Source organism: Microcaecilia unicolor, chromosome 10 (genome assembly GCF_901765095.1).
Source record: "Microcaecilia unicolor chromosome 10, aMicUni1.1, whole genome shotgun sequence".
In the NCBI taxonomy this organism is placed as follows: Eukaryota; Metazoa; Chordata; class Amphibia; order Gymnophiona; family Siphonopidae; genus Microcaecilia; species Microcaecilia unicolor.
Genome location: NC_044040.1, coordinates 135,747,399 through 135,769,660, shown reverse-complemented (window position 1 = coordinate 135,769,660; position 22,262 = coordinate 135,747,399). Strand labels below are relative to the sequence as shown.

At 44.9% G+C, this 22,262-nt stretch overlaps 1 protein-coding gene across 3 annotated transcripts in view; it reads left to right on the top strand.

Annotated features, from left to right (window-relative positions):
- The window catches only part of SEPTIN2 (septin 2), a 488,195-nt gene that overhangs the window by 319,717 nt on the left and 146,216 nt on the right, over window positions 1-22,262 (top strand). For all 3 annotated transcript variants that reach the window (XM_030215817.1, XM_030215816.1, XM_030215818.1), the window contains exons 6-7: window positions 4,974-5,108; window positions 6,712-6,829. In XM_030215817.1, coding sequence (XP_030071677.1) covers window positions 4,974-5,108; window positions 6,712-6,829 — 253 coding nt within the window. The remainder of the gene's footprint in view (window positions 1-4,973; window positions 5,109-6,711; window positions 6,830-22,262) is intronic.

The following is a 22,262-nucleotide window of genomic DNA, read 5'->3' as shown; positions in this document are numbered from 1 at the left end:
CAAGGCGGACTTTCTCAGTCGCCATACCTTGGATCCCGGAGAGTGGCAGTTATCGGCTCAGGCGTTCTTGGACATCACGAAGCGCTGGGGCCAGCCGAGCCTAGATCTGATGGCGTCATCGGCCAATTGCCAAGTTCCGCGCTTTTTCAGCAGAGGACGGGACCCTCGATCTCTGGGAGTAGGTGCTCTTCTCCATCAGTGGCCGACACAAGAGCTTCTCTATGTGTTCCCGCCCTGGCCCATGTTGGGCAGGGTACTAGACCGGGTGGCAAAGCATCCGGGCCGGATAATCCTGGTGGGTCCGGACTGGCCCAGACGTCCCTGGTATGCGGACTTGATCAGGCTCTCAGTGGACGACCCTCTGCGGCTGCCAGCGGAGCAGGGCCTGTTGCATCAGGGTCCCGTGGTGATGGAGGATCTCTCCCCCTTTGGTCTTACGGCCTGGCTATTGAGCGGCAGCGTCTGAGGAAGAAGGGCTTCTCAGACAAGGTCATCGCCACTATGCTGAGAGCGAGGAAGCGCTCTACTTCTACTGCTTACGCCAGGGTTTGGCGTACCTTTGCAACGTGGTGTGAAGCAAGCTCACTTTCTCCCTTCACTGCTCCAATTTCTTCAGTGCTGGCGTTCCTGCAAGAAGGTCTGGAGAAAGGCCTGTCGCTCAGTTCCCTTAAAGTCCAGGTAGCGGCTCTGGCTTGCTTCAGGGGCCGCCTGAAGGGTGCTTCCCTGGCTTCGCAGCCAGATGTGGTACGTTTTCTCAAGGGAGTTAATCACCTGCGCCCTCCTCTGCGCTCAGTGGTGCCTGCGTGGAATCTCAACCTGGTGCTAAGAGCCTTGCAGAAGCCGCCTTTTGAACCCTTGTCGAGGGCATCTCTGAAAGACCTGACGTTGAAAGCAGTCTTTTTGGTGGCTATCACTTCAGCCAGAAGAGTTTCCGAGCTCCAGGCACTCTCATGTCGAGAGCCTTTTCTGCATTTCACTGAGGCAGGAGTGACTATTCGCACAGTGCCTTCCTTTCTGCCCAAGATTGTTTCTCGCTTCCATTTGAATCAGCAGCTCTGTCTCCCTTCCTTTCGTAGGGAGGACTACCCAGAGGAATACTCTGCTCTTAAATATCTGGATGTGAGACGAGTCATCATCAGATACTTGGAAGTGACCAATGATTTCCGGAAATCGGATCATCTGTTTGTCCTGTTTGCAGGTCCTCGTAAGGGTCTGCAGGCTGCTAAGCCTACAGTGGCAAGATGGGTCAAGGAAGCCATTGCAGCGGCTTATGTGGCCACGGGGAAGGTGCCGCCTATCCAGCTGAAGGCTCACTCCACTAGAGCTCAGGCGGCCTCGATGGCAGAGGCTGGGTCCGTCTCCTTGGAAGAGATATGCAAGGCGGCAACTTGGGCATCGGCCCATACCTTCTCCAGGCATTACCGCTTGACTGTGGCTGCTCGGGCGGAGGCCCGGTTTGGAGCTTCAGTGTTGCGGTCAGGGATTTCTATGTCCCGCCCTGGGTGAGTACTGCTTCGGTACATCCCACCAGTCTATGGATTGATCAGCATGATGATATGGAAGGTAAAATTATGTATCATACCTGATAATTTTCTTTCCATTAATCATAGCTGATCAATCCATAGCCCCTCCCAGATATCTGTACTGTTTATATTCTGGTTGCATTTCAGGTTCAAGTTTAGTCTTCAGTTCCTGTTCAGGAGGACTTCGTGTTCAAGTTTTTTCAATTGGATTCTTCAAGAGTTGAGACGAGTTTGTGTTACAGTGAGCTGCTGCATTCCTCTCCCCTCCGTTTTACGGGGCTGGATTGAGACATAAATTCTGCCGGCGCTCCCTCCCGCTTCGTGCGGCTGTAGGGCAGCTTTGTACCCCTCCCGCTTCGGCGGTGTTAGGGTCAGTCAGCTCCTCCCGCGGTTGCGGTTGCAGGATAAGCCAGATCCCCCCGCATCGGCGGGGTGGTGTCCCTCCCCCGCTCCGTGGGGATGAGCTGGACGGATTCCCCTCCCCCACTTGTGTGGGGATGAGCTGGGTTAATTCCCCTCCCCCGTTTCGGCGGTGGTGAGCTGGGCAGAGTGTCCCTTTGTGGGTGTAATTCTCTAAGTGCTGAGTCCTGCGGATGGAGCTTTGATATCGACATACTGAGGAGTTTCCGGCAGCACATGACCACATATAGGGAGGCAAAAGCTTTGCTCTCTATCTCCACCTGCTGGTAGATGGACACAACCCACCAGTCTATGGATTGATCAGCTATGATTAATGGAAAGAAAATTATCAGGTATGATACATAATTTTACCTTATCTGCTGCTGTTCTATGTACTATTACGGAAACGGGTAGAGCTTTCGTAAATGCTCTTATTAAATCGGAGGAAGTAGAATTAGCTATTAAAGTTTGCTATACAAAGCCCCCAGGTTTGGATGGTTTTCATGTAGAATTTTATAAATTATTGAAAGATGGCATTACATTACCCTCATTTACTGGTATGGTAAAAAGTCATCAAACTATGCCATTTAGTTTACAAACTGCACAAATAATTGTTCTCCCTAAACCAAATAGAGATCCTAAATTTGTAGTCTTATCATCCTATCTCTCTTATTAATTTTGAAGCCAAGGCTAGTATTGGTTCTAATGGTTTAATTTCAGATTCTTTTCAGATTTTTAGGGGAACTAGACAGGGGTGTCCCTTGTCTCCTTTGTTAAACGTTTTAGACCCTCTCATTTAGGATATGCAGTCCAATCCTGAGATTAGAGATGTCTCTTGAGGTCATGGCCGTGCCAACACGGTAAGCGCCGCAGGGGGGCGCCTGCCTTCAAGAGTGCCGCGCCGTCGCGTTGTATTTTTTAAAAAAAACCTTACTCCTCCGCTCCATCCCCGATTCCCCGGCGCTTTAAATTTACCTCACTCTGCCTCCGACATCTGCGCAGCGTCAGTGAAAGCGCTGCCTGTCTGACGTCTTTCCACCAGCCTTCCCTTCGCTCGCTCGTTCGTTCCCTCTGTGTCCCGCCCTCAAGGAAATGATGTCAGAAGAAGGCGGGACACAGAGGGAACGAGCGAAGGGAAGGCTGGTGGAGAGACGTCAGGCAGCGCTTTCACTGACGACGCGCAGACATCGGAGGGAGGTAGATGTAAAGGTCCGGGGAGGGGGTGCGCGCGTGTCAACTGATAGTCTGCAGGGGGGCGCCAGAGACCCTAGGCACGGCCCTGCTTGAGGTCATCTAGAATTCAAAATTGCAGCCTTTGCTGCTGATTTGTTGGTGCATCTTACAGCGCCCCAACGTTCGCTTTCTACACTCCTGGAGACTTTTCAGGAATATGGAGATTTCTCAGGTTTCCAACTTAATTACAATAGATCAGAAGCATTGCCTACTGATGAATCGGTTTTTACTGCATGCCTCGAGGAGGCTAATTCCATCACACTTAAAATGTAGTATACGTTTAAATCCTTTGAGGGCTGATTGGAAGGATGTAGCCAGATTATAGAACCAAAACCCACAAAGTTCAGACTTGATTACCAATACAGGGAAATATCAATTTCCCGCCAGGCATAGACTCAAAAGTTTTTCTTAGATGTGAGACAGGAGGACTTGCACGATTGGAACACATACTAACTGAGGGGAAGACTATTATAAGTTTCTCTTAGATTCTTACGTTCTCCTTTGCTCACTACTCTGATTTTTTTTTCACTCACTACCAATTGGCACATTATGTTCACTCTTTACCAACAGAGGGTCTTCAGTCGTATTACTCTAAACAATCTAGAGCATGACTGACGTACCCATCCAATAACAGGCTGTCTCTCTGATTTGTGTACAAGGCTTATTCAGAAGTCTGGTATGGAGGGACTATTCTGAGTTATTGAGATGGGAAGGTGATTTGTGTGCCCCTTTGGCTATTAACTTTCCACCCAGTATTACAGGAATATCAGAATTAGTTTATGTTGCTAATCTGCAAGAATGCCAGTTTAGAATCTTAGAGGTTATGTTACACAGAAATAGTCATTCTGTATGGGTCATTTGATTCTTACTGCTTGTTTAAAATGTCTGAGCTCAAATATAACCTTTTTACATCCACTGTGTAATTATTTCACCATAAGCATTTTTTGGAAAAGAATGCTTAGTTATTTAACACAAATAATTGGCCAATATGTATCTCCTTCGACTTAATTAGTCGTTTTGTTTAAAATTGCATTGTTGACTGTTTCAGGTAAAGGTGCATGACTGTTAGTGAGGAAAGCATGTATTGTTTTGAAAAAAAGCATTTTGCAAAAATGGTTATTTATTTATTTATTTAGATTTTGCTCGCACCTTTTTCAGTAGTAGCTCAAGGTGAGCTACATTCCAAGTACACTGTCCCATGAGGGCTCACAATCTAAGTTTGTACCTGAGTCAATGGAGGGTTAAGTGACTTGCCCAAGATCACAAGGAACAGCAATGGGATTTGAACCGGCTACCTCTGGATTGCAAGACCGGTGCTCTAACCACTAGGCCATTCCTCCAGTTTTTGCAATGGCAGGGGCCAATTTCATAATTTAATGCAATTGGAATTAAGAGAGGCAAATCTTACTTTTAAGCACAGGAAATTGTTTCTGTCTGTTTAGAAAGCTTCTATTCAATCTTTATCTTCTAAAACTAAAGCTTTGTTTTGAATTTGTTGCATTTATAATTGGTTTAGAGATATATATTGCTGGGAGGGATAAGAGTTTAGCCTCCTGGCAAGTGAAGATGGGTTTATGATAGGGGAGGGGGGTTGGGGGATGAATGGAGGAAAATGATACTTGAAAGTGTTAAATTGAAGACTTTTATTATGCTGGTGATGTATTATTCCCTTTTCAGTTTTCGTGAGGCTTTATATTACAAGTTGTCAATTTACCTTGAATAAAAAAAATTGAAACATAATTCATCTCCTTGTGTATTTTGTAATTGGTTTAAATAATTATAAAGTGAAAGTAATTGATTTTTCATCATTTTTTGTAGTTTTAATGCCATCATTTCTTATATTGATGACCAGTTTGAACGATATCTGCATGATGAGAGTGGACTGAACAGGCGTCACATCGTTGATAACAGAGTGCATTGCTGCTTCTATTTCATTTCTCCCTTTGGGCATGGGTATGTATGTCTAAGGAGTCTTTTGAGATTAAGATTGAGCCACAGCTTTCTAGCATCTCCCTTAGTAAGTCTCTGAACAGTATATTATAGTCATTTTGGCCAGCAGATGGAGACTGGAAATTATAAAATCATTGATGATACTACATTGGACCTGAGACTCTAAGTTTAATGGGGATTGTTTAATTTAAAAAAATAAGAAACCTGGTGATGATTTGATTAAATTGGTAAATGTTAGCATCTCCCTGTGCTTTAAAATTTAATTATTCAGACCAGGTTGGATTGTAGCAGATGCCTTTGGCCACGATAGGAGTAGGAATTTTATGTAAAGCAGATAGCATGATGCCTAGTCAGTTTTCTGAGTGGTGTACATTGCCACATACATAATTCAAACCACACAAACTATTAGGACAAAGTGGGAATATGGCACAACACAAGAATGCTTCTTGATGGTTTATGTAACATGATACACACTTCAAGGAGGAATAATATATATATGCTTGACCTTATTGATCTACCAGCAAGGAATACAAAAAGTTCATCACGTACATTCCTGAACCTTCACTATCCCAATTGTAGGGGACTTAAATATAAATCAATATATGCATCTAGCTTCTCCTACATTTGCACGCAACTTTGGAATGCACTGCCGAATGCTATAAAAACAACACACGACTTGACAGCCTTCTGGAAACTATTAAAGACTAACCTGTTTAAAGAGACTTAGCAAAAGGATCCTTCTTAAAAATATGACATCCATACTGTACCAGAATTAGTTACATTGAACTATTCTTTTTTGGTTACTTATCATATTGTTTCTATTGGACGATTTTCACTACCCTTGTTCTCAAATACCTAAAACGAATTGTGTAGCTTTTTTCTTCTAATTTTATTGTGTATTTTCTATACTCTTCTTGGAATATTGCTCTGTATTTCTGTTCCGGAAATGGCGATCGCCATTAGGTATTTGTAAGCCACATTGAGTCTGCAAAGAGGTGGGAAAATGTGGGATATAAATGCAGAAAAATAAATAAATAAAATCAATAAATAGGTTGTGGAGTACATGTTAAATTCATTATGTGTTATGATTAAAGCAAGCACAGGATTTCTTATCACAACTATACCATTGGCTATGAATTTTATATTTTTTCTTATAGTATGATATTCAAAACAGAATTTCTGGGCAAATTTGTATCTATAAAGGTGAATATTGGAGCAGTTTAAATATCTGATGTGGTGGGCTTAGGAGAGTAACCTCAATGTGATTGGCAAAATGAGCTATAAAAAAAGTTGCCCACCCAATGTAGGATATACATGTTTGAGGAGTTCTTCTCAAAGGTGGGTTTGATGTGGATTTGCACTTAAGCACACAATTGTGTAAACTCAAAAGTATGTGTATATTTTACTTCAGAGAAATTATGTGCACCAAAGTGCAGCCGTAAATATACATTTAATAGCTTTCCTAGAATAATTTTAAAAGTTAAAATACAGCAGAATTTGCATAATGAGATGTTATAATATTATACCCATTATGTATGCATATATATTAGTTTGAGATTTTATGATGCATATGAAAATTGAAACTTTTTGTTTAATTTTGTTTCAGCTTTAAGCCTCTCGATGTTCAGTTCATGAAGGTCATACACAACAAAGTAAATGTTGTTCCCGTAATTGCTAAAGCTGATACTCTGACTCTGAAAGAGCGCGAAAGATTAAAGAGAAGGGTAATGTTTATCTGTGTATGAATATATAAATGAAACAAGTCAAATTCTTAAGTATAATAGACTTTTAGTTGTACCTAATATAGCATAGTGTACTTTTATATCAATCAGTATCCTAGGGGCTGATGTAATAAACATACATAAAAAATGAAAGCAAATAAAGACCGTATGGGGTCCATTCAGTATGCCTATCCATACCATCTACTATCCCTTCCTCTCCCTTAGAGATCCTATGTCACAGGAATTCAGATAGTCTTCATCTCCACCACTCCTACTGGGAGGTTGTTCCACAAATTCACCATCCTTTATGTGAAGAAGCATTTCCTGAAGTTACTCATGAGGGTATCCCCTTTGACCTTCATCTTATGCCCCCTCCTTCCAGAACTTCTTTTTAGTTGAAAGACACTTTTCTCTTGTGCATTTATGCCATGGAGGTATTTGAACGTCTCTATCATATCTCCCCCTTCCCGCCTTTATTCCATAGTATTGAGATCTTTGTCTCTGTAAGCTTTATGACGAAGACCACTTACCATTTTAGTAGCTGCTCTCTGGACTGACCTATCCTGTTTGTTTTTTTGAAGTTGCAGTACTCTTAATGAGATCTCACCAGAAACTTATATAACGAGGCATTATCACCTCCTATTTCCTGTTGGCCATTCCTCTCCCTATACACCCAAGCCACCTCTTTTGCCATCGCCTTTTCTACCTGTTTGGCTGCCTTAAGATCATCACATACAATCACACCAAAGTCCCGCTCCTCTTTTGTGCACAGAAGTACTTCTTCCCTTAAACTGTACTGCTCTCAGATTTTTTTGTAGCCCAAATTCATGACCCTTCATTTTTTTTTAGCATTAAATCTTAGCTGCCAAGTTCTAGACCGTTCATCAGGGGAGTCTACCTTGTTGCAGATTTTGGTATCCACCCAAGTTGCATACCTTATCAGACAACCCTTCTGCAATATCGCTTAAAAGAATGTTAAAAAGAACCAGACCATACTAGAAATTGAATGCAATAAAAGGAGCTTCCAGGATTACATAGCATTATGCCAAATTACCACCACTGCCTTAAAGATTAAAACAACCCAATATACGGGTCAGAGTAGGCTTGGTCTGTGACCTGAGACTAGATCGATCCAGTCCCCCTAGGACTCAGAGTCCTCCTGCATGCTTCTCAGTCTTAGAGACTTTTTGTTCAGCACTTAGCTTAATAGACCCATGGCAGTTATTACTTACTGACGATAGAGATTTCACACATGCTTCTCGTGCTTACCAGACGTTTTTGCATCTTGATAGCATCTTCACATCAGAATGTATGTTTTTTTCAGATAATTTCTGCTAATAAAGGACCAGAGGAGATCTCTGATCATGCTTTAATCTGGGTTGACCTAGAAGCCGCACCTTATTTTCAGCAGGCACCAGGTTGGTGCTTTCCTGATTACTAATATTCTTCTACCGAGTTCTCCACGCATTTTGCAGACTAAATGGCAAGATTTCAGCACTTTGAATCATCAACATATGGATGACCTAGTGCTTTTGTGATCCACTAGCAAGGCAGTGCTTAGAGGAGACATAATTGCTTATGTCAGCATGAGAAACTAGCATATTATCCAAGGAATAGTGGATCTCAAACATAAACTGCGGATGCTCAAACGACACTACACTCGACACCCATCCCCTTCCTCATACGAGACTCTTACAACTACTAGGGTGGCCCTTAGTAGTCGGTTGCACGCGCAGACTGTGAGATCTGTCTTATATCGCAAGTACAAATTTTTTAAATTTGGGGACAGAGCAGAGGAATTACAGGCCCGTGTAATGAAACAGAGCCGAAAGTCCCGTTTTATTCTGCCATTGTGCAATCTGGGAGGGTATATCTCTACTAAGTGGGATGAGATAGCGGAGATTTTTGGTCAGCACTTGCTAATCTGTATGCTTCAGAGGTGGCTGGTCTGGATGGGGTAGGAGCAGATATTCAGCATTACTTACAAGCCTCTGGCAAGCCTTGTCTGTCAACGGAAGTGGTGGAGTCTCTCAATCAACCGTTGTCTGTGAAAGAATTACAAGGGGCCATTCGTACTTTAAAACTTTTTTCTACACCCAGCTCAGATGGGTTTATGGGCGAATTTTACAAAATTTTACAAAACCAGCTTCTGGGCCCATTCTTAAATTTTTATAACACAGTGGTGGAAGATGGTGGATTTCATTGTTATGCTAACACTGCCCTTATTAGTCTTATACTGAAACCTGGATGAAGACTTACTGAGCCAGGGTCACAGACCAATCTCCCTGATAAATGTCTATGTAAAGCTGCTATTGCGGGTTCTGGCAGATTGTCTGGCCCCTCTGCTACCCCGATTGATAGCAGATGATCAGGCGGGCTTTGTGCTGGGGCGCCAGTCAGTGGTCAATGTCTGCAAACTATTATTGGCGATGGTGCAGGGCTGTGCGATGGGTGCTTCCTACTTGGTGGCGAGTGTAGACACAGAATGTGCATCTGATTGTGTCCTTTGGCCTTTTTTGTTCATCACACTTGTGTAGAGATATGATACGGCCAAGGGCCACTACTGGAATGGTGGGAGCCCAAGTTTAAAGGACCAGGCCTTTTGGAAACTTAGGCCAAGCTAACGATCAAGTGGCTTGTACAGCCAGAAGCCTGCTGGAAAAGCAAGGCCCAGCCTAAAGCCCAGACTAGGGCCTAATAGGAAAAAGAATGGTCAAGGAATCTGGAATCAAAATGGAATCTGTCATCTGTAAAATGGCTGCCTTCGTTTCTGTATCTGAGTTAGAGAAGGCTTGGTTTTACAGTTGACAGTTGATAAATTGTGAAATATCCTAACTCAAGTAAAGAAAATGGAAAGTACCAGGTAGCAACAAGAGAATAGGGAAGTCCCAGTGCTGGACCATCTGTCCGAAAGGGAGGGAGATCTTCCTGAGGAGCATCTTGCGGTTGGGCATGAAAACCGCATCTGTGTAAACAAGTTTATTATAGGACTGTATGAGAGCCTATTGATTTGAATGCAAGCCAGAGAATATAAAAGCTGACAGCAAATGTAGGCAAGGTGGAGAACTCCAAGGCGTGCCATGCTGCCCGTCAGATCTCCACTCCTGCCCATGTATCTAATCAACTTGTATTAGTTTGGTAAGTTGTCAAATACGATATACTTTGTACCCCGGTATGACAGTGTCCCACTGGTTATCCTCCTTCCACCAGGTCTCAGATATGCCTATTATATCCAATTGTTCATTTAGTGCATTATATTCCAACTCTCCCATCTTATTTCTTGGACTCCTAGCATTTGCATATAGACATTTCAGAGTATGTTTGTTGTTCCTATTTGCATGATGCTTAGTACTTGACACTAATGATTTGCCATCTTTTGTCTGATCTTTGGTTGTATTTAAGGGCACCTGGCCTACCACGGTCTGTTGTGCAACCTCACTATCCAGAAACCCTATCTTCCCTGTTTGTGAGGTATCCTTTCAAGATACCTTATCCCGAACCATGCGCTTTTGAGCGCCTGTCGGCCTTCCCCCCCCCCATTTCTAGTTTAAAAGCTGCTCTATTTCCTTTTTAAATGCCGATGCCAGCAGCCTGGTCCCACCCTGGTTAAGGTGGAGCCCATCCTTTCGGAATAGGCTTCCGCTCCCCCCGTTTTCTATTTCTGTTGATGGCTCTCTCATTCTCCCTGTCTCTTCAGCTCATAACCTTGGTGTCATCTTTGACTCCTCTCTCTCCTTCTCTACTCATATCCAGCAGATCGCCAAGACCTGTCGTTTCTTTCTTTACAACATCCGTAAAATCCGCCCCTTTCTTTCCGAACACTCTACCAGAACCCTCACCCACACCCTTGTCACCTCTCGTTTAGACTACTGCAATCTGCTTCTTGCTGGCTTCCCACTTAGTCACCTCTCCCCTCTTCAGTCGGTTCAAAACTCTTCTGCCTGTCTTGTCTTCTGCCAGCGTCACTTTACTCATACTACCCCTCTCCTCAGGTCGCTTCACTGGCTCCCCATCCGTTTTCACATCCTGTTTAAACTTCTACTAACCTATAAATGTACTCACTCTGCTGCTCCCCAGTATCTCTTCACACTCGTCCTTCCCGTGCACTCTGTTCCATGGATAAATCCTTGTTATCTGTTCCCTTCTCCACTACTGCCAACTCCAGACTTTGCTCCTTCTGTCTCGCTGCACCCTACGCCTGGAATAGACTTCCTGAGCCCCTACGTCTTGTCCCATCCTTGCCCATCTTTAAATCTAGATTGAAAGCCCACCTCTTTAGCCTTGCTTTTGACTTGTAACCACTCGCCTCCACCTACCCTCCTCTCTTTCCTCTACACATTAATTGATTTGCTTGCTTTATTTTTTGTCTATTAGATTGTAAGCTCTTTGAGCAGGGACTGTCTTTCTTCTATGTTTGTCCAGCGCTGCATACGCTTTGTAGCGCTATAGAAATGCTAAATAGTAGTAGTAGTAAATAAAACTATATATCTTTGAAACCTATCTCCTTTCTTTCCTATACAACATTTCTCTTGGGTTGAAATGGGTATTAGGGAGCACTCCTATTCTCCTACACACACACAGAGTCAGATGATAAGCCTTCTAGAAGTTCTCTCTGGTGAGTGGAGCACCAAATGGCACCACCAGACTGAACTTGGGGACCAAATGAAGCCCCATTAATTCAACTAGCTGGGTTGGCCTCCAGGGATTGTATTTGCAGGCGATCTTAACACTGTATTCTTCTCTCCAAGCAGCATTGCTAGTGAATGGCATCAAAGTGGAGGATTTACCTGTCAGTCGAGGTACCCGACAAGATTGCCCTTTATCCTCATTATTGTTCCTCATATTATTATTATTAGCATTTTATAGCGCTATCAGACGCACACAGCGCTGAACACCTGACACAGAGAGACAGTCCCTGCTCAATAGAGCTTACAATCTAAAAAATACAGACAGAGGCGCCGATTAAAATTCTCAATTTGCTCAATTTTACGCCTAATGTCCATAGAATCTTTAGTGGCCACATCTTTATACTTATTCAATATCTCCACCTCTTTTTGTAAGAATTGTACTTGAGTTGTCAGTTCACTTTTTACAGAGTCTACGGTATTTTTCAAGTCTTCAAACTTAGAATTTAAATTGAGCACATCACCTGACGTCTTCTGTATGGTGGTAGTAATCTGGTCTAACATCACCTCGAGCGTTTGTAGGGTCACCTCCGAGTTCAATGCTGTGGGAATCAAACTTCCCTCAGCTCCACAGATCGCTGACCGCTTGCCTGGGTCCTCACCGGACGCCCCAGCCGACACATCGTCAGAGTCGACGGGGTTTCCCACCAGGACCACTCTCGACGCTAGACACGGAGGCATCTGCACAGAAGATGGTGGAGACAGGGAGACTTCCTCTCCCAGCAGGGAGTCCGCTTCTCCGCACCCCCCCCCCCCCCCCCCCCCCCCCCGCAATGGGATCCTCTCCCCGTGGTAACTTGGAAGTACCAGGGAAGTAACGCTCTAGCGACGATTGAGCCGGAGAGGAAGTTGAGGTAGGTGGAGGCACTATCCTCAATATTCCTTTACTCTTGGTATGAGACATTTTAATAAGAAAAAAGGAAAATTTTCTGCTCAATCACGCACTGGGTGTTTCAACAATCAACCGGTACGGCAGCCATCTTGTTCCCCCCCCCCCCCCCATTTTAATCGGCGCCTCAATTTACATTTTTTGAATTTTCCTATTATCGCGGGGGTAACTTTAATGGATACTTTTTGCAGATATTTGTCAGAAATTTTGAATGTTCCTGCTGAGGCAAATCTCTTTCCCCCCCCCCCCCCCCCCCCCCCCCCCCCCCCCCCCCCCCCCCCGGTAAACAAGATATACTTTATTCCTAAACCTAGAGGAGGCATACAAGATCTTGAAAAATATATTCCTGATTTACAAAATATTTCTGATATACTACAACAATCCTCTGATATTATAATGAATAGAGCTACAGTGATTGTTTCCATGATGTTTGAACAAGACTATAATACTATTCTAAGATTGTACTTTAGAAATTCCAAAACTTTATTTTGTGGCTTCAAAGTGTGGATATATCCTGACGTCACTAAATCAACTCAACAAAAAAGGAAGATTGTATGAGTATTTGGAGTTTTGTAATGTTAATTCTACCTGTATTTCTGAACAAGGGGATCCTTGATTATTGTGAATTAAAATTATAAATAAAGAATTTAAAAAAATACAGACAGACAAGACAATTAGAGCCCCTTTTGTGTGTGATACAGGCAAAGGAAGGAGTGCTTGGTGCGAAAGTCTGGGGCTACTCCCTCAAGGTGCTATCATATGCGCATGATTTACTTTTAATTCTGGGTGAGCCTCAACGCTCCCTCTCGCAGTTAATTCATGTCCTTGCGCAGTACGGGCCACTTTTGGGATTTCAGCTGAACTTGTACAAATCTCTTCAGAATGAGTGGGTGGGACACTTACCATTGCAGTGGGTTCCTCAGCAGATAAAATATTTGGGGGTTTACATTCCAGCTGATCTTTCCAAGCCCAATAACGATAATGTGCTCCCCTTGTTAGCAGAGACCAAAATTTTGTTACAACTCTGGGGCGCTTATCCTGTTTCCTTGATGGGTCGCATTTCCTTGTTTAGCATGATGTTGACTCTGTGTTTCAGATGTTACCTTTGTTCTCTAAGGACAAGCAGGCTTCTATCTTCTCACAAGTGGGTGGCGATGATCCATGTCGTCCTGTTTGGCATTTTGCCATATCTAAAAGAGAGCTTTGTGATGCATGAGCCAACCCATCGTGTATGTGTGTGTGCCTTATCACGCGAATGGAGTCTCCTCAGTTCTCTTTTTTCCACGTGAGGAGAAGGTGTTTTTCTTGTTCTCTCCTCATTCGCTCTGTCTTTGAGAGCTGTTTTTCCGTGCCTTCCAGCTAGTTTTTACCGCCTTTTTTATTCAGTTCCTATTATTGGAACCTTTTTCTCCCTTCTTTTAATTTCTTAGAATTGTTTTCCTGGTTTTTAAGTTTTATTATTTTTTTCCATCATCATCGGGCTGCGTTTAGACCCTGACTTCGGCCAGGTTTTTCCCTTTACTTTTACCATATCTTGCCCCTTTTTCAGGCACCATCAGGTCATTTAATTTAGCAGACAAAGTTTTTCCATCTATGTCCACAAAGATTCCCAGTGGTTTCAAGGGCTGTACCCGGTACAATCAGACTATCTCAGAAAAGGACACCCATTCTTGGTGTCTGCAGTGTCTAGGGCCCGACCATAGCCCTGCTAACTGTGTTCTCTGTCTTCGCATGAAGAAGAGGACCCAGATTTCCTGAGAGGCTCAATGAGAGAGGATTTTTGGAGCCAAGTCCAGTTCCTCAACATCGGCATCGAGGTCAGAGGTGTGTTCATCATGAGCATCAGTAAGCATGGCTGCTTCAGGACCCTTAGACATTGGGAGCATTGAAGTATCGAGTAGGTCTCCACCTGTCTCGAGGCCTCCTGTGCAGGCCCCTGGGACCATCCATCGTTGGAACCGACTCCGAGGCAACGTGAGGATTCGACATAGTCCTCGTCTGCATCGAGGAGCCTTGGTGATATGCTTTGTACAAAGGCTAAGAAGCATCATCATCGGTCATCCTCAACACATGGTGCCGGGAACTCAGGGGCATTGAAGAAGTCGGCACCCGAGAAGCGTTGGCGCCAAGAGGACCACTCCATCTCCATACAGGAGGTGCCGATGCGCCTGTCTCCAAGCAGCCGAGATCCCGCTCCTGCGTTGACCCAGCGATTCTACAATCTACGCCTCAGCCAGCCCCCAGCTTTTCTTGGTGTCGGCCCTCAATGAGCACATTCGGGCCTTGCTCCCTGAGCTGCTGGATGGCCTTATGCAATTGTGTGCATTGGTATCGGGGGTGCTTGCGCCTATACCTCCTGTTGCGGCCCTGACTGGCCCTCAGCCTGCAGTGCCAGTGCAGCCTCAGACTCCATAGCCGCTTGCGACCCCAATGTCGACTACCACCCAAGCCGGCTTTCCCTCGATGTCGGCAGGGGAAGCTTCGCCAGAGTTGAGGTGGGAACAGACTTCTCGATGCTGCTCTCAGGAACATGGTTCTTCGGCACTGAGGCAGGTTCGGTCTCAGCAATCCCATAGGGAGATCTTTCTGACACTGGGACCTCCGACTCTGGAGCCACTTGTGGCCCCGACGTCGACTACCACCCAAGCCGGCACTCCCTCGGTATCGGTGGAAGAAGCTTTGCCGAAGTTGAGGTGGGAACCAACTTCTCAACGCTGCTGTCGGGAACATGGTTCCTCGGCACTGAGGCAGGTTTGGCCTTTCTGTTCCCATAGGGAGATTGTCTGTCTGACACCAAGGAGGGAGCTATCATGGATTCAGAGCAGGATCCCAGATACTTTTCCTCAGATTAGTCTTATGGGATTCCCTCTGAGCCCTCCCCTCCACCTGAAAGGAGAAGGTCTCCACCGGAGAGCCTTTCATTTCCATCTTTTGTAAAGGAAATGGCTGAGGCCATTCCATTTCCTTTGGAAGTGGAGGATGAGCCCAGGGCCAAGATGCTCGAGATCCTGGACTATACATCTCCTCCTAAGGAGGCTGTGACTGCACTTCTCCACGAGGTACTCCACGAAGTCCTCGTCAAGAACTGAGAGTCCTCTCTTTCGGTCCCTGTCAAGCCTAAGAAGATTGCCACCCATTATCGGATACATGGTACATCTAGTTTTGATAGGCCTCAGTTGCCTCACAATTCCATGGTGGTGGAATCCACTCTCAAAAGAGCCAGGAGTTCCAGCGTCTATGCCTCGGCACCCCCAGGCAGAGAAGCTAGAATCCTGGATTCTTTTGGGAGGAATGCTCATCTTCCATATACAATCCTACCAGCTCTTTACGAGCATCTGCTTGCGGAACTCGGTACAGCAGCTATCAGACTTCTTCGACACACTCCCTCCGGAGCACGCCGAACCTTGTTGCCAGTTGGTCAAACAGCAGAAGGCATGTCGCAAGTTCTTGACTAGGGGCACGTATGAGACTTTTGATGTGACATCCAAGATCTCTCCTCAAAGTATAGCAATGTGCGGACTCTCATGGCTGCGTGTTTCTGACTTTGAACATTCTGTTCAGAAGAGGTTGGTGGATACCCCTTGCCGGGGAGAGAATCTTTTTGGAGAGAAGGTTGAGGAGGTCACAGACCAAATAAAAAAACACACTGATTCTCTTCTCTCTCCCACCAGGCACCTTCTGCATCAACCTCCTCAGCTAGGAGGTCTTTTGGTAAGCCAAGGAGGAATACCTATTACTATCTTAGGCATAGGTACATCCCTTTGGCTTGCCAGCCTACTCAGGCTCAGCTCCAGCACGCTCATTCATGTCAACAGCATGCGCCTAAGACCCCTGCTGCTCCCCAGTCAAAGCAAGGGGCGAGCTTTTGACGGGTTCCAGCAGAGCATAGCCGCAGTGTAAATGTCTGTCCTGGATGATTTGACGGTCGAGGGAAGGCTGAAATGTTTTCACCGAAGGTGGCCTCTTATGACCTCCCACCGGTGGGTTCTTCAAATAGTCCATCTCGGATACACTCTCAATTGGCATTTCAAACCTCCAAATTGCCCACCGAGAGCTCATTCGTTCAGCTCTTAGCACAGGCAGGTACTTGCAGAGGAACTCTCTGCCCTTCTGAAGGCCCATTCGGTCAAACATATTCCTCCTGGGGAGGAAGAGCAGGAATTATATTCCAGGTACAGGGAGGTTGCGTCCCATCCTGGACCTAAGGGGCCCTGAACAAATAACAAATTCCTAGTCCGAGAAATGTTCAGGATGGTTTCCCTGGGCACCCTTCTCCCAATGCTTAAAAATGATTGGCTATGCTTTCTGACTTAAAGGACGCATATACTCGCATCCTGATACTACCAGCTCACCATAAGTATCTTTGATTTCGGATGGGAGCATATCACTTCAGTACCATGTGTTGCCTTTAGGTCTCACGTCAGCTCCCAGGGTCTTCACCAAATGTCTAGCGGTAGTTGCAGCTTCGCAATGCAGACTGGGAGTCCATGTATTCCCATATCTTGATGATTAGCTGGTGAAGAGCACCTTGGAGGAGGATGCTCAGGAGTCCATGCTGATGACTATTTGGGTGCTCGAGCTATTAGGGTTCATTTTAAACTACCCCGTCTCATCTCCACCCTGTCCAGCGATTTGGAGTTCATAGGAGCCCTGCTCTCGACACACAGATGGTTCAAGCCTACCTCCCATAGATGAGAACGGACATTCTTGTCTCGCTCGCGTCCAAGGTTCATGTCTCTCAGCAGGACACAGCTAGGCAGATGTTGAGATTGTTGGACCACATGGCTTCCACAATGTACATTACACCCATGACACATCTTCACATGAGATCAGCTCAGTGGACCATGGCTTCTCAGTGGTATCAAGCCACAGGGAGTCTAGAAGATGTCATCCAAGTATCACCAGAGCTTGTACGCTCTCTTCAGTGGTGGACCATTCGATCCAAGTTGACTTTGAGACTTGCATTCCAAATTCCTCAGCCACAGACGGTGCTGACGATGGATGCAACTCTCCTGGGATGGGGGGACTCGTGTAGATGGGCTTCACACTCAAGGAGCTTGGTCCTCTTAGGAAACAAATCTTCCTGGAGCTTCGAACAATCTGGAACACTCTAGAGGCTTTCAGAGATCAGCTATCACACCAAATTGTTCTCAACCAAACAGACAATCAGGTATTTATTTTTTTATTTAATTGGATTTTGCTCACACACTTTTTCAGTAGTAGCTCAAGGTGAGTTACATTCAGATACACTGGGTATTTCTCTGTCCCTGGAGGGCTCACAAACTAATTTTTTTTATGAGGCAATAGAGGGTTAAGTGATTTGCACAAGATCACAAGGAGGAGCATCAGCAGGATTTGAACCGACCACCTCTGGATGTCAAGATCGATGCACTAACCACTAGGCCACTTCTCCATTTGCAATGTATTGCATCAACAAGCGGGCGCACCGGATCATGCCCTCTGTCAGGAGGCCGTCTGGATGTGGCATTGGGCTCGCCAACTTGTACCTTCGAGCCACTTATATGGCAGGCAAAAACAATACCGTGGCCTACAGACTGAGCAGGATAATGCAGCCTCACGAGTGGTCTCTCAATATGGCATCGCCTGCAAGATCTTCCCCTTGGTGGATCTTTTTATTTATTTAATTACTTTATTTTATTTTATTTTATTTTATTTATTTAGATTTTGCTCACACCTTTTTCAGTAGTAGCTCAAGGTGAGTTACATTCAGGTATACTGGATATTTCTCTGTCCCAGGAGGGCTCACAATCTTAAGTTTGTACCTGAGGCAATGGAGGGTTAAGTGACTTGCCTAAGATCACAAGGAGCAGCAGTGGGATTTGAATCGGCCACCTCTGGATTGCAAAACCGGTGCTCTAACCACAAGGCCACTTCTCCACCTTTATTTACCACCTTTTTGAAGGAATTCACTCAAGGTAGTGTACAATAAGAATAAATCTAGACAATTACAGCAGTAAAAATACTCAAAGTATGGCATAGTATACTACTTACAATGTTGCTGTTAAGGCTTGGCAGTACTTTGTCATGTGCTTCCTATAGTTTGCCACTCAGATCAATCAAAAGGTCCCTCAGTTCTGTTCCATGCTTCAGGCCACCACAGACTAGCGTCAGATGCCTTTCTTCTTCATTGTGAGAGAGGCCTTCTGTATGCATATCCTCTGCTACCTCTAGTGGGAAAGACTTTGTTAAAACTCAAGCAAGACTGCGGAACCATGATTCTGATTGCGCCATGCTGGCCATGGCAGATATGTTTCCCTCCTCTTCTGGAATTATCCTCCAAAGAACCATGGAGATTGGAGTGTTTTCCGACCCTCATCACACAGAACGAAGGGTCACTTCTACATCCCAACCTCCAGTCTCTGGCTCTCACAGCTTGGATGTTAAGAGCCTAGAATTCACTTCCTTGGGTCTTTTGGATGGTGTCTCCCGGGTCTTGCTGGCTTCCAGGAAAGATTCCATTAAGAGGGGTTACTCTTTTAAATGGAGGTGGTTTGCTGTTTGGTATGAGAGCAAGGCCCTAGATCCCCTTACTTGCCCTACACAGACCGTTCTTGAATACCTGTTACACCTATCCGAGTCTGGTCTTAAGACCAATTCTATAAGGTTCATCTTAGTGCAACATGTAAAAGGTAAGCCCATCTCTGGACAGCCTCTAGTTGTTCGCTTCATAAGAGGTTTGCTTTTGTCAAAGCCCCCTGTCAAACCTCCGCCAATGTCATGGGATGTCAACATTGTTCTCACCCAGCTGATGAAAGCTCCTTTTGAGCCACTGAATTCCTGCCATCTGAAGTACTTGACCTGGAAGGTCATTTTCTTGGTGGCTGTTAATTCAGCTCATAGGGTCAGTGAGCTTTCAGGCCTTAGTGGTGGGATACACCTTATACTAAGTTTCTTCACAATAGAGTAGTCCTCTGCACACACCCTAAGTTCTTGCCGAAGGTTGTGTCGGAGTTCCATCTGATCCAGTCGAGTGTCTTGCCAACATTCTTTCCCCGATCTCATACCCATCCTGACAAAATCAGCTTGCATACCTTGGATTGCAAGAGAGCATTGACCTGCTAAATGGAGCAGACAATACCCTACAGACAGTCCACCCAGCTTTTTGTTTCTTTTGATTCCAGCAGGATGGGAGCCACCTTCGGGAAACGCACCATTTCAATTTGGCTGGAAGTTTGCATTTCCTTCACTTATGCCCAGGCTGGGCTGTCCTTGGAGGGTCATATCTTGGCTCATAATGTCGTAGCCGTGGCCACATTGATAGCCCATTTGAGGTCAGCCTCCATTGAAGAAATTTGCAAGGTTGCAACATGGTCTTCAGTGCACCGATTCACATCACACTGCTGCCTGACACAACAGTCTGTTCATGCAGACTGTGTTGCAGAATCTGTTTGAGGTCTAGAAGCCAACTCCACTCTCCTAGGCCTTTTTTATTCTGTTCCAGGCTGCACTCTTATTCAGATTGTATATAGTTTCAGGTTAATCTGTGTTGTGTCCTCGCCGTTGCGAGACCCAATTGACCAATGTTTGTTGTTTTTGGTGAGCTTAGATGCTAGGGATTCCCCATTTGTGAGAAGGTAGAAGCTTGCTTGTCCTCGGAGAAAGCAAAGATAAATACCTGTAGCAGGTATTCTCCAAGTACAGCAGGCTTCATATTCTCACAATCCCTCCCATCTCCCCTTGGAGTTGTCTCCTTTGTTCTTTTTATTTTATTTTTGCTATAGTATTAAACTGAGGAGACTGCGTTCGTGCAGCAGGCCAGGCAGGAAGGCACTCACACATGCGTAGTGGAGAACAGCTCACACTTCACAAAGCTGTCTTTTAGCTATGGCAAAATGCCGGACTAGGTGTCGCAGATTGGTGTCACCCACTTGTGAGAATTTGAAGCCTGCTGTCCTTGGGGAATACCTGTTAGAGATAAGTATCTTCGCTTTTTGAAGAGGCGGGAGGAGCGTTTGAGCTTTTTCTTTGGAAGGGAGGGCACCCCAGACTTCCTATATCTGTTCTACAGAAACCTAGGACCCTTGGGGGTTTGGGGCTCCTCAATATAAGATACTTAACTATTGCTTGTTCCATGAGACATATTCATTACTAGCTTACAGGGATGCAAACATTCTCAGCTACTCCTTTAGAGTCTTCTCTCTCTGCCATAACACACATCACTTGACACTTGCACACTATTTCAGGCAGAACAAACTCCATGATACATTGTCATCCACTTCTACTTTCAGCGCCTGGAGGTAGTTGTGCAAACGTCATTACTTTTCTGCTGTAGCCACACCTTATTTGACCATCTTTCACAATCTTGATTTCTCTGTGGGCATGACTTTCCCTGTTGTTGCACACTGGAGGAATTTAGGAATACATTATCTATTTCAACTTTTGAATGATGATGGTAAGCTGAAACCATTCACTAAATTACAGCAAGAATACAAGCTGTCACCCTCGGATTGCTTTGTGTATTTACAGTTGCATTATTATGTCACTTCATTAGGATGGGCTAACCTCAGTGAAGATGTGCAGGGCACTCTAAATGCAGCACTTAATTTAGGATCTCAAGATGTGGTACCCTTGCGTGATCATCATAGATATCTTTTAGACTGTACTGAGGACTTAGATTACAGTAAAAGAGCTATTACTTGGTCTGAGGAACTAGCTGTAGAGGTAACTGCGGATCAGCTCAAGACCTATGTACTGGGAATCCAATGTTGCTCTCCTTTTGCTGGTTTTTGTGAATTGCAATACAAATTTGCTGTACAACTCTGCATATCTCCCTTCAGAGCATTTCGAGCATCATTTGGCCTCACAGAAGCATGCCCAAAATGTAACTATAATCCTGCTACTTTAGGTCATATGTTTTGGACCTGCCACTTGATCCCTAATTTCTGGTCCCAATTATTGTCAATGGTTCATGCCCAATGGGGATGCCAGGTAGCTTAGCATCCCGATGCTTTTTGATGTCTACCACCATTCGCTACCTATTCCCACCTTTGCAGTGTGGCGCACCCATTTGATTGATTTACTTAAATTGTAACGTTTACTTATATTGTAACATTTTGAAGTCAGGGACATTTCCTCAAGGGATGGTATACATTTCCATCAAACATGGGAGCGTTTTCCGGCAACGTTACAACCAGCTGCACGCAGCGGACTTGTTAACCAGCCATAATTTTTTTTTTTTTTAAACAACTTTGGTAATGGGTCATATTCCTTCTCGCAGTGGCCTCTCAGGTTAAATGAGAGTTCGGGATATTGATTGTGTGATTGTGGGGTTGAGAGGGGAATGACTGTGGGAGAGGTGGTGGGGGGGGTAGGGCTGTTATTAATAAATGATAATTGTATCTACATTCTACTTTCACTTGCTCCTGTTGGCCACGATTTGTATTGTTTGTTCTGAATGGCTGCAATTAATAAAGATGATTTAAACATTAAAAAAAAACTCTGAACCACTCAGTGGATGTTGATCCTTATGCCACACACTGACCTGACAATCCCACCACGCTGCCACCAAAAAAGAAAGACTAAGGTCTGTGACAAAACACCTAACCACTCGCCTGGGGATAAACCTGCAGCCACCTGGAGAGTCTGTCCTCGGCACAGCTCAGGTCTGCCTACACCTGCCACTTGTGTTCTACACTAACACCCTCCATCCCACCAACTGGATGTCACTTGCCTCTGGACGAGCCTCCCACTCTCTGGTTATTCCTTGGTGATTTCTAGGTTACTGGGGCCACATTCTCAGGGGTCCCACAAACAAACCACCAAGATTCTTAGTCCAGGACAGCAGAGTCAATAAACTAATCCAGTTTATTGTCAGAGTAGAATAGTGAACCATATAAATAGG